The following is a 12,319-nucleotide window of genomic DNA, read 5'->3' as shown; positions in this document are numbered from 1 at the left end:
TACCATTTACATGTTTAACTCGATATGCATTGTTTTGCCCATTGACTGAAATGTAGTTTAAATTGACAAGTGTTTTTTTCTTTTTCGTCATAACCGTTTATTAGCCAGACCATGCACAAGAAAGTTTCAGCAACTGAGCATAGATGCACAGTATTTGCTAGTTGTTGGTTTCTGATGATAGTGGTCCAGGGTGGAGGTTTTTCTGCACCACGTTTTTCACACCAACTGTCAAAAGTTGTAAAGTCTAGCAAGACAAGGTCATTATTTTGATCTGGTAGTCTTTCGGCTGAGAGAGGAAACCACCACCTGTAACTTGAGAACTGCAGAGGAAAACAAGGAACACAGATACATAAGAAACAAGATAAAGCTACGGTGGTCACATTGTAAAGGACTTTACTCCTTTATCAACCGCTTTAGGTTAATGCAACAACAAAAAGACACCACCCATAGTTTCACACATTTTATAAATTGAGTTTCAATAAAGGAAAACCAAAAACAATTTTCCAATAAACATATGTGATAATATACACTATTTACATCTTTACAAATGTATTTCTTTCTTACAAAACACAACACTGATAAGTTAATATATTCAAGCATTTGCTGAAGTGCACAGAACCACATACACGTTGGGGTATTATGTATATAAAAAAATATATTTTGCATCATAACATTAAAGACAATGTTTTATTTTGCAAAGGGTTATTGCAAAAGTTATGTAGTTAAGACATCAGATCCACTTCCTTCACATATCAATAATAAAAGTTGACATGTTGCCCTCCGAGAGATAAATGCAGCTTCATAGACTTGAGGACATTAGAGACAACATGGAGATGGGGTCATGGTGCAACTCAAGGTAAAATGTCATAGTGTGTACAATCCTGGTTTGTGTCATCTTTATCTGTAGGAGAGAGCAATGAATGGAGCGTGTAATAGGTGGACTCCATTGTGCTCACAAGACACCTCCACTCCCCCCCTGTCACAATTCAGGGCCAGGCCCAGCTCCATGGCCGTCAGCAGGGGGCCCACCCCCTTCCCCAACAGATCAGCATTGGTGTCCTGCAGAGACCATGGAGCTCCTTGCCTTTCTCGTGGACCCCCGCTTGAAAGCTCCCCCACTTTCCGCATGTCAACCAGACTTGGCTCCCCTCTGGCACCACCAGCTGCCTCCTGAAGACCTTGGAATAGGAACAGCAGATCCACTCGAAGCTCCAGGACATTCTCCTTTGACCCAAAACGGTATCTGTGGAATAAAAGGTTAAGACAGGACCCAAAGTACTTTAGCCTAATAATTACAACTTTCAGTTTCCATAGATATGGAATAAAGTCATATAAAAAGTTGAGGTATGACAGCTAAGTGAGTGTGCCATCATGTCAACCAGGACTCTTACCGTGTGGGAAGCTTGCGTTTTGCCATGTATGGAAGAACAGGCTCTATGTTCAGGTGTTGAGGATTCAACACATAGAGATGAATCTCAGCTCTCATGACTGTCACTGACAGAACATCCTGACTGAGAAGGAACTCCAAATCTGTATCTAGGGTGGGAAAAGATCAACAAAAGAATGTAAGGCCTAAATGAAATAAGCACTACTGAGAATGTGACAGTGGCCACATTCCTTAGTAGAATCATTTATATATTCTATAAAACCAAGTCTAAAGGCACTTTAAAATGGAGATTCTCTACAGTAGGCCTAAATACTAATTTAGTCCAAGAGTACTCTTAATACATGGCTAAGAATCTACTTCAAATGACTTAGGATTTAGATTCTTACCTCCACTGATACTACCCTGAATCCCTTTGACGCCTCTGCAATGAAAACCTAACTGACAGCAATGATAGACGCGTCTGACAAAATGGAATAGTGGTTGCTCAGGAAAGACTGTGCGCCGTAAACCTCCTTGGGCCATTGAACGCACCCGGAGACGATGTAGCAGTGCCAATTCCATCGGGTACGCGCTGGTTTCCATCCAAGGCGCTGACAACAATGCGCAATGTTGCCGCTGCGTCTCATCGCTCTCCCGTCGCCATCGTCTCAAGATATCTGTGGTTAAAGTATTGGGACCATCCTGAAAAGCGGAGGACTTTGACAGTATCTCCTGCACCGCGCGACACTGTACTCCAATGAAATTAGTAGACACAGATAAGAAAATGAAGGCAATCCAAGAGCATGTGGTAGAAGCCATGGTGATGGGTCCGTAGTTGGGGAGCTCCACTAGTTGTACCAGCTCCGTCCAGTGGTGCGGTGTATCTGAAAAGGATCGCATATCTGCGTGGTTTATATGGTATGCCCCTCCACTGACAATGGGGCATTCTGCCACTTAGAATTTTAATTCTGTTTCTCCACCCCCCTGTTTTGTTCGTGCCCCTAACTACCCATTTGCACCCCACTGACCCATAAAATGAGTTTGCATAATAAGGCACTCCGAAAACACCGACTCCAGTCATTCAAATTCAGCTACCGCGTATCTAATGACCCTAATTACACTATTTGGACCATCAAGAAAGGTCTCATTTGATAGTCTCGAAAACCCAACCATAGGCAACACAGTGATTGTTTCTTAGGGTTGGGTTTTCGAGACTACTTATTTCCAGGACACTAGGCACAGAAACAGAGGTTACTTTCTATTTGGATATATTTACGCACGTAGAGTCCAGCTATCTTAAATTTCATGAAAACTTACATTTAGGCATTGTTCGTCCCCTTCACCCAAAGCAATATAATTACCATGATAACAATTGGGGCGAGTGTTCGTACTTTAGTGTTTGTAAAGTACTGTGGGCGCCGTATTTATGCTTAGCTTGAGCTGTGTGCCTGATGCTACAGTACTACTATGGTTGTGGCACTATAGGGACCACGATTGCCCCTGTAGTTTAGACTACAATGTGCAGCTCATTTAGAGAAGACAATATCCATACATCGGTGTTAATTTAGAGTGGATATATGATAAATAATCATATTTGAATGAATGTATTTGCAATGCTTGGAAGGAAAATGCTTGCCATATGACCAAAACATTTTTTTGACCAAGGCATTTTTTGTGTGTTAAGAATCAGCCATTCATTATCTTTGTTGTTGTTACAAACATAGTCAATCTTTGTAAACAACCTTACAGAATATTATTGGCAAATGATTCATGTGCCGCATTAATCGGAGAATATCACATTTAGTGTATTCAATGGCTTTTGGCTTGATTTCAGAGGTGGTCAAAATCAACTCTACACTGAAAACCCAAGAGTATACTCTCAGGACAAAATATTACATGATATCTGTAATTATATACAATACGTTTTTCCTACATATGGTATGTCATTAGGTACAACATAATATTCCAAAAAAGATATATACATTGTGGGTGGTGGTGAAGGATTCAGTGGTAGCTGATTATCTTTATCCAAATGAAAAGGATTACAGTGATTAGGAAACCCAGCAGCCATGATGTTTGTACATTGAATATTTGTTACACAACATCTCTATAAGCTCATATTTCATGTGGTGTGTTGGTTTGGAATTTCATTATATATTGTGCAAAATGTCTTTGCAGTGTTGACAGAGATCATGGTCCTCTGCACATTAATACAACACACTATAGGACTTGACCAATGCTCGTGTAAATAATTGTACTTCCTAAAACTCTTTACACAGTGTTTATCTTAGAAAAATGTTCAGTAAGTTCATTGTTTGAAATTAATTTAGAGAGATCCATATTCAGAGAAGTGACTGAGTAGACAGTGGTTCTGGTGGAACTTCTTGTCACAGTCAGAGCAGGTTAACCCTGTGTTTCAGTAATCTGTGTCGGGCCTTGCTGGGCAGAGAGAAAGCATTGTCCTGGCGGTCCGGGATGCCCGAGTTTCTCACCGCTCCGCCTTGCCGCAGGAAGTACATCTCCTGGGCCACACTGCGAGTCCCGTACACAGCTGCACCCGCACTCCTGTATTATAAACGTAAGACACATTACAACTCAATGGAAACACTCAGGGATTTATTTTAAGATAATACAAACTGCATAATGATGGCCTGTTCCCCCTCCCCCATCATCTGACTTGAGGAGGAGTAATGCATGTTGAGAGAGCCCCCTGCCAGTCATACTGGCCTGACAATAGCCTCCTGCAGAGCTTCAGTGTGAGAGAAATGCGAGTGGAGCAGCGATGTGGCTCTCACAAAAGAATGGTCCTGGCCTACCAGACAGGTTGCCTGCAGGGACACAGCATAGGCACTCATTACAAATACCACACAAACATGGATGACCATGAAAGTAAAAGACAGAGGTGGTATATACACTATACAGCATCTTACTAACTCAAATCACCACTAAGTACTACAAATGACCCAAGACTCCACAATCAGCTAAAACACATTTTCACAAGGCACCACAGCTCCACAAAATGTCCCAAAACATCCCAATCAGCTACTGCAAAGCACTGAGTTTACTACTCACTCCAGCAGTAAGGTCAACGCTGGGAGACAGAGTTCCACAAATATCATAAGCAACAGACCAATAGAGAGAGGAAAAAAGGTAAAAGTCAGATAGGACAGCTAGAGAAAACAAATAGAGCTATGGAATATACCGTAGTTTGACAACATTTCAGAGAGCTCTGAGAATATTAGAGCCTCACTTGTGAGCGTGTTCTGTATACAGTCAGTGTGTAGTGTCCCTGAGGGCCAGAGGCCCCCGGAGCAGTAGTCCTCAGATGTGCCTCCAGTCCATTCAGAGATGCCAGGCTTCTGAGATACTGGGGATAAACCACAAGGGTGTTAGCTGATTAAATGGTTTGACAAAATATCAAACTGCAGTAATAACATATAGGGCAATAGTGGAGATATTCTATTTAATTTTCAAACAGTTGAACATGTGGTTGTCCAGAGAGGGGAATCTCTTGTGGAACACTCATACATGAACAAACATTCATATCCCTCCCATATTCCCCAACAGTTCCTCACCACTTCATTTGTGGCTGCAGTGTCGCTGTGGAATTGTGTCTCTACCAGTAGGGCCAGTACCAGCCCTCTCACCCTGTGCTGGTAGTGCCGTGGGGAGAAAAGGGGCATCTGTAGAGTTCTCACAGGGCAAGGGGGAGGTGGGGGGCAAGCCACCTGCTGGACTTTACTCCCGTGTCGTTCCTTCACCCTAAACGCCTTATCTCCCACATTCCCCATCCTCTGACTGCCAGGCGCTCAGGACTCCTCACCGCTGAACCTGTGGGCTGCAGACCTTTCTCCACCCAGTGCAATACTACCTCCATTCTGTTCATTGACGTGACGTCTGTCGTTGTTTTGCATTGACTTGCCTTCTCCTGCAAGACCTGACTCATTGCTCCCACCCTTTATGTTGTTAAAACTGTGGTCGTACGAACCTCCTGTGACACTCTCTTCCACCTCATGGGACAGCTTTCCATTGGACAAGGTATGATGAGAGGTCTCTGGAGCGACCTTGATAGGTGAGGGGCTGAGAGGGCCAGGAGTGTGAAATTAAGGTCTTGGGTTAAATAGCAACTAGTGGAGGGATAGCGGAGAGATAGTGGGTGGGGTCCGGGTCAGATGGATCAGTGGTCGGTGTGTCAGATAGGGTTCTTGACGGGAGCCGGGACTTCCGGGGTCACTCCCTTGGAGTAGATCGGGATCTGTAGGACAAAGATTCTCAACAATTTACACTCACATCAGGGTTGCGAATATTTCAAACGTGTCTAACCCTAACTTTCACTTGGCTTTGAGATTACTGTATCAGGACGGAACACATAACTCACTCGAGTAAGAGTGTTTACCAGAAAAGGGTCACACTTCATCTGGATAGTCCGGATAGTCATACTATCAACAAACTATGCGTTGATAAGCAACTGCTTGGTAAGGTTACGGTTAGAGCTAAGGTTAGTAGATAGATAGTTGAAATGTTACTGATAGTCTGTAAAGCATCTACAGATGGACTATCCAAATAAAGTGTTACGAAGGAAAGTGTTTCTACAGTGGAGGATGGAGGTGGGTTTCTTCCTGAGGGGGGTGAAGTACCTGGATGCTCTGTACACAGGAGAGGAGAGTAGATACTGTAGTTCAGTGGCGGTCAGGAACACAGTGGAGGTCACTGCGCTAAATAGAGGAGTGTTGCCGGAAGAGCTGGAAGAACTCAGTCCATCGGGTCTCTGGACCTAAGGCAAAGTATAAGCAAAAATGTATGGCAAGGCCTGTTACCTAAACTGCTGACTTTGTAAACAATCTAAAGCATAGCTTTTGTATTCAGATAGTGATGCATATTACAACAACCCAACTTAGAAGGAACCTCAACAAATTAAGATGATCACAAGATGATTTCTAAAATCTCAAAGGAGAGAAGAACCTAAATTATCAGCCACTGGTTGAACATTTCAGTTTCATGGGGTGGCAGGTAGCCTAGTGGTTAGAGCGTTGAACTTGTAACCGAAAGGTTGCAAGTTTGAATCCCTGAGCTGACAAGGTAAAAATCAGTCGTTCACTGTTCCTAGGCCGTCATTGTAAATAAGAATTTGTTCTTAACTGACCTGCCTAGTTAAATAAAGGTTAAAAAATGAAGCAGGACTTTCACTGTGAGATTAGGGGGCATCTGTGTGCTGTCAACCCTGTGGAGCAAAGACTTGTTTTTTAATCTGTGGTTAACTATTCTAGTCCTTTGGTCAGACAGTTTACCTCCACCGATAGAGTAAACAACCAGGTAACACTAGAGGGCAGCGCTGACAGGCCTGCAGAATTAGGGCAGCCTTGAGTAGGAGAAGTGGGTCAATATCTGAGAATCAAAATGTCCCACATGAAACAAGGAAAATATTGCCAGGCTAGGCCAGAAGTTAATAAACATAAGAGATGAATGAAATAGGTATCGATATATCAACAAACTCCTTATTACTTACATGTGTAGAGTCAATGGTGCTCAAGCAACTGAAGAGTGGAGTTCAGTGAAGCCTCCTTGTAAGTGGTAGAGGTACTGTTCCCATTGAACTGCAAAATCTTCCTGACTGTAGATCTAAATGCAAGGCAAATCAGAGGGAGACATATTTAGCATTAGCAAAAAAAATTATCCTTGATTAACACACATCTATGTGAAATTAAGACTTTTTTAACTGCATTGTTGGTTAAGGGCTCGTAAGTAAGCATTTCACTAAGGTCTACATCTGTTGTATTCAGCGCTTGTGACTAATACAATTTGATATGGATATGACAGATTGCTGTAAACAGCTAAGATAAGTGTTAGAGATGACTGTACCTGGTAACTCTGGCGGATAGGGCCATTATAAAAACTAAAGTGATTTATAAGCTGATCGAGGAAGTCACAGATACTGACGTCTGGTATTTCCACATAACAGCTTAAGGCCTGAGAGACAGCAGCATGGAGAGTAATTATGACATCTACACGGGGGATGGAGAGACAAAAACATCACTAAACAACCCTGTGGCATTTTAACTGGTTTAGTGGATGAGCATTCTCATTACAATGGTCTATACATCTGAGATGTGGGTGAATGTATCAGACCATTGCACTTTATCTGTAAGCGTCAAACATTTGAAGATGTCTTATGGGCCGTCATCATCAATAAAAACAGGGATCATTCTTGGTACGCAGTTAGTATCAATAATCTCATCTAGGGACCACATCTCTGATGTCCCTACCTCTTCAGGATAGAAATAGCAGATTCCAGCTCTTGTAGTCACCCTCACCTTTGACCCATCATACAAGAAGTTGTTCATGCATTTGCAAATCAGTGTAAAATTACATAACACCATACCAATAGAAAAGTAGAGACTATAGAATGGCCGACTAAGGATAGAAGCCCAATTTAATACAGGAGAATAGAACCTCAGATAAGGTGACAGTCCCACCTTGAGTCAGGCAGTGATCTCAACCACAGCTGACAGCGGGTTATACTGGTTCGCTCAAAGGCTGTCTTCCACATTCATCCCTCGCCCTACATTTATAAAGTCAGATTAAGAGTGGATTAATTCGAATTTGAGTTATATCCTAGGTAAAATGCATAGGTAGGCATAGTGTTTATGTTGATATGCCATGCATTCACTATTGAACCAACTGCTGCTGGCAATTGGATACTTAAAAAAAATAAAAAATAAAGCAAACTGATCAGAACAGCCCAAAAGTTACGGGAAAACATAATTTCACTTTGCAGCATGTGCCATGTCAAGCAAGCTACCAGCTGGCTGATGTTTAGCTTACCCAACAATCTTGTTCCAAATGAAGTTCACGCACTCTTCCTCCCCATTTTTTGAAGATAACACAAGTAATCTCAGCAGAATAATCTCAGCAGAATACTTTCAAATTTCATAAACTTTCTTTGCAAGACTTTCAGACAATTTTACAACTGAAAACAGATTTACTAACAGGTCATCACTAGTTACCACAGCCATAATTATGGCTAAACCCCACCTATTTCTACAATCTCTTAATCTCATCTCAAGCCTAACCTTAACCACACTGCTAACCTTATGGCTCACCTTTAATACAAATGTAAATTTGTTATACATTTTCATAGACCATTTTGACTTTGGCTGTGGTAACTAGTGACAACCCTACTGGTTTGCAAGAGTAATGCAAATCACAAGTTAGTCATGTGAAAGTAGAGGTGTAATAGGGTCAAACAGTGCGTCGTTCTGAAACATGAAGCTCTAAACTCCTTTCGTTATTCTAAAACACATTTGGAGAAACAGACATTAGAAACCATATTGTGTCAAGTTGAGATACAAACAACAATGTATTTCGGTAATTATTTATTTTATTTAAGTTAAAGCAGAAATGTTGTTAAATGGTCCAGAAAAATGTAACTAACATTTTGGGTCCCTTGTGGCAGGTGCACAGAGGTAAACATAATAGAATAGAGAAGAGTAAACAGTTTGGGGAGTGTGGTCCAATAACTAATGAGTTGAGGAAAGAGACTGGTCCCAGTGTGTGAGGTGGTCTGAGGGAGAGATCACTCATCACGTCCCTCGTAGCCATCAGGGAGGGCATTCACTTCAGAGTTGTGGAACAGGCTCTTGTTGCCATCACCCCAAGGGAAACGCTGGTGAGAAGAATCAAGTTAACATAATGACAAAGTAAATTAACAGGGGGCAAATTCAAATGTAACTACTCAAGGCAAAAATTAGACAATGCAAAAAAGTATATAATCAAAGAAATACGTTTTGCAACAATAACCATTTAGGATCTTGCCATAATTGATCAGACCTTGCTGCGAATGCGCAGATGGCTGTAAGGGACAAACTCTGGCTCCACATGGTGTGCAGCATGGTGCTGCATTTTCAGGTACATGTTCAACATGCACACTGCAACCCCCGGAAGGGCAACCACAAAGGAGAGGATCTTCCATGTTCTGGCTGGAGAAGAAACAAAGGAAACCAAAAAAATACATTGTTGTTTGACGAGCAACAAAGGCTTCATTTACACTGAAGCCAGTTATAGTTAATACATTTAACCTTTATGTTCTGTTCAAATTCATTGTGATGTGACAGACATGTTAGCTTAACATAGCTACTTTGAGGTCACTGGAATGCGTAACTTCCCTTTGAATGTGTGCTCCGCTGAGATCCTAAGTATCTCAATCAGGGGAGGCAGCGTAGCCTAGTAGTTAGAGCATTGGACTAGTAACTGAAAGGTTGCAAGATCGAATCCTCAAGCTGACAAGGTACAAATCTGTCGTTCTGCCCCTGAACAAGGCAGTTATTGAAAATAACAATTTGTTCTTAACTGACTTGTCTAGTTAAATAAAGGTTAAATTAATAAAAACGTTTCAGTAGAGTATTTAACCACATTTGAACTAGTGCACACAGTGGAGTGCCACGGCACTTCATAGTTTAGATTTAACATTTTGCTGACCTGGGAGAAAAGATTAAGAATTTAGAAAATTACTGTTGGTAAAGAGGTTATCGGATGAATAAGGTGTCATGCTAGGTTGACAAAGTCCTGCAGTACTGGCAGCACTCCAGGTACAAGGTTTCCTACCCCCCATGGTCATGGAGAGTTATGGTCGAAATGAGTGAACACCTTTAACGCACTACGGCTTTGAGCTTGCCAACTGATCTCCATGACATCGACATTGTTAATCACAATTTTGAAACTGATTAAATAATTGGTTTCTTCATTACCTTCACATACTGCGCTAACTTTGGCTAGCTAAAGATGGGACATTGAAAACACAACCTAGACAGATGTTTGGTAGGTTTGAAAGCTAGCAAGAGTGTACAGTTAACTAGATATCTAACGCTAGTTAGCTAGATATCTAAACGTTAAATAAAAACCGCTATCGTAGATAACATTTAATTCAACAGGGAGTCATGTTGAGACCAAGGTCTCTTCTGCAAATGAGCTCTAGTTAGCTAACTAGTCTAACATTGTGTTAATCCAGCCAACTGGCTAGTATAGAATGGGGATTTAGCAATTGCCAACGAGTTCTGTGTAGCTAGGTATGTGGTTGAGTTCTCTAACCTAGCTAGTTAACCAATACAGCAACTGTATGCTGCTTCGCGCCGACGTTAGCTAACAAGGTCACGAAGGTACCACGTCCTCCAAGAATATGTTTACGGTTTTGTCATTCGTATATCGTGTCCTTTGAGCAATGTTTGTGTGGCATTACCTGTTTGCTCTCCATGACCATGGGCCGCTGTGGCAGAGAGTTGACGAGTCTGGATCAATGAGGACCGCAGGAGAGTTTGAGAAATTCGTCCGAAAGCCGCCATCTTCACTGTCTTTCTGACTCGATGAACGGAAGTGATGTAGGGGAAACGTGCTCCGCTTAAATCAACAACCAGGCCACCTAGAACGGTCATCTGAAAAGAGAGGTACAATACAATAAGAGGGAAATACTTTTCTTTCCAAAAAATGTCAATGACACAATACAATACGAGTGAAATACTTTTCTTTCCAAAAAATTTAAATGAAGTATGCAAAAAATCTGCTTTGTTTTGTATTGGAATGGTGTGGGCGTACCCCAACAACAGGGTGGCGTGGGCTTATACCGGTCATTAAAAATATGAACGCAAGTAGACCGCTGATTGGCCCGCTCATCCTCCTCAGGGTGATGACATCATCCTATATGAGGAAATAGCATTTTTATGTTCATGTTTGAGATACAAGTTTGAGGTGGGGTTTCTGAAGTGGTTTTTCCCCCCTCTAATTTATGCTTTGGACAAAAATACGAGTATGGCACAGGAGGTTGGTGGCACCTTAATTGGGGAGGACGGGTTTGTGGTAATGGTTGGAGCAGAATTTTTGAAAATTTGATTTTAAAATGTAACCTTTATTTAACTAGGCAAGTCAGTTAAGAACAAATTCTTATTTACAATGACGGCCTACCCCGGCCAAACCCAGACGGCGCTGGGCCAATTGTTTGCTGCCCTATGGGACTCCCAATGACGGCCAGATGTGATACAGTCTGGATTCAAACCAGGAACTGTAGTGATGCCTCTTACACTGAGATGCAGTGGCTTAGACAACTGCTCCATTTGGGAGCACTCAGGAATTAATGGAATGGTATTGATGCTATTCCATTAGCTTTGTTCTGGCCATTGTTATGAGCAGTCCTCTGCTCAGCAGCCTAGACTGGAGTGTAGGATAAGTCAACAACATTATTTGGGTATGAGTTAACAGAATATTCACTTTTAAAAGTGAGATTTTTTTTATCCTTACATTTGTACCCCTTTTTTGTGTTATCCAATTGGTAGTTACAGTCTTGTCCCATCGCTGCAACATCCGTACGGACTCGGGAGAGGCGAAGGTCGAGAGCAGTGCCTCCTCCCAAACATGACCCCGCCAAGCCTCACTGCTTCTTGACACAACGCTCGCTTAATCCGGAAGCCAGAGGCACCAATGGGTCGGAGGAAGCACAGTACACTAAACCCTCCCCTAACCCGGACAACAATGGGCCAATTGTGTACCGCCTCATGGGTCTTAAGGTCACGGCCGGCTGCGACACAGTCTGGGATCGAACCAGGATCTGTAGTGATGCAGTGCCTTAAAAGTGAGGCCTAAAAATGAGATTTTAACTATACTTTTTTTTACAGTAGCCTATGCAGAGACTATGTGAGAAAATGACCCTAACCAACATTATACCAGATTCATCAGTTTTGCATCTACAGTAAACTAAATCACCAAATACGGACCCAACTGTATGAACCGTATGGCAAATTCTACTCTGTCTGAATGAGTTCATAATAATCTTGACTTCTTATATAGCCTAGGCCTATGCTATCAAATCTTCTATATTGTTCTTTGTATCAAGCTTGGATTGGCTACTTCTCAGAATTGTTTGTGTTCTTTGTTCAATATCACATATAACAAACTCAGTGGGAGGACTAG

The 12,319-nt window shown here is 42.0% G+C and overlaps 2 protein-coding genes and 1 pseudogene across 2 annotated transcripts; all 3 read right to left on the bottom strand.

Annotated features, from left to right (window-relative positions):
* Positions 1–447: 447 nt before the first annotated feature.
* Positions 448–2,542, bottom strand: LOC106585336 (uncharacterized). The gene is made up of 3 exons (XM_014171426.2): positions 1,774–2,542; positions 1,392–1,536; positions 448–1,243 (listed from the first exon to the last, which is right to left on the bottom strand). Exons 1-3 carry the CDS (start codon positions 2,264–2,266, stop codon positions 898–900), a joined length of 984 nt encoding a protein of 327 aa, XP_014026901.2. The 5' UTR covers positions 2,267–2,542; the 3' UTR covers positions 448–897.
* An 814-nt stretch (positions 2,543–3,356) lies between these two features.
* Positions 3,357–7,707, bottom strand: LOC106585311 (uncharacterized; annotated as a pseudogene).
* A 1,017-nt stretch (positions 7,708–8,724) lies between these two features.
* Positions 8,725–11,728, bottom strand: LOC106585487 (cytochrome c oxidase subunit 6A1, mitochondrial). Its single transcript, XM_014171742.2, has 5 exons — positions 11,651–11,728; positions 10,952–11,053; positions 10,599–10,791; positions 9,194–9,342; positions 8,725–9,029 (listed from the first exon to the last, which is right to left on the bottom strand). The coding sequence occupies exons 1-5, from the start codon at positions 11,711–11,713 to the stop codon at positions 8,940–8,942; spliced, it is 597 nt and encodes a 198-aa protein (XP_014027217.2). The 5' UTR covers positions 11,714–11,728; the 3' UTR covers positions 8,725–8,939.
* Between the last annotated feature and the right edge of the window lie 591 nt (positions 11,729–12,319).

This window comes from Salmo salar, chromosome ssa24 (assembly GCF_905237065.1).
Source record: "Salmo salar chromosome ssa24, Ssal_v3.1, whole genome shotgun sequence".
NCBI lineage: Eukaryota > Metazoa > Chordata > Actinopteri > Salmoniformes > Salmonidae > Salmo > Salmo salar.
The sequence above is the reverse complement of the archived record's forward strand: the minus strand, read 5'-3'. Positions and strand labels throughout refer to the sequence as shown.

Bases quoted from the DNA above. Each gene is read 5' to 3' on its own strand.
- LOC106585336 (XM_014171426.2), bottom strand. From the start codon at position 2,266: ATGCGATCCTTTTCAGATACACCGCACCACTGGACGGAGCTGGTACAA. The intron at 1,537-1,773 runs GTAAGAATCTAA...TTCCCACCCTAG, and splicing joins TCAGGGTAGTATCAGTGGAG to ATACAGATTTGGAGTTCCTT. The intron at 1,244-1,391 runs GTAAGAGTCCTG...TTTATTCCACAG, and splicing joins AAACGCAAGCTTCCCACACG to ATACCGTTTTGGGTCAAAGG.
- LOC106585487 (XM_014171742.2), bottom strand. From the start codon at position 11,713: ATGTTGCAGCGATGGGACAAGACTGTAACTACCAATTGGATAACACAA. The intron at 11,054-11,650 runs GTAAGGATAAAA...TTCCTCATATAG, and splicing joins CACAAAAAAGGGGTACAAAT to GATGATGTCATCACCCTGAG. The intron at 9,343-10,598 runs GTAATGCCACAC...TTTCTTCTCCAG, and splicing joins TGGTCATGGAGAGCAAACAG to CCAGAACATGGAAGATCCTC.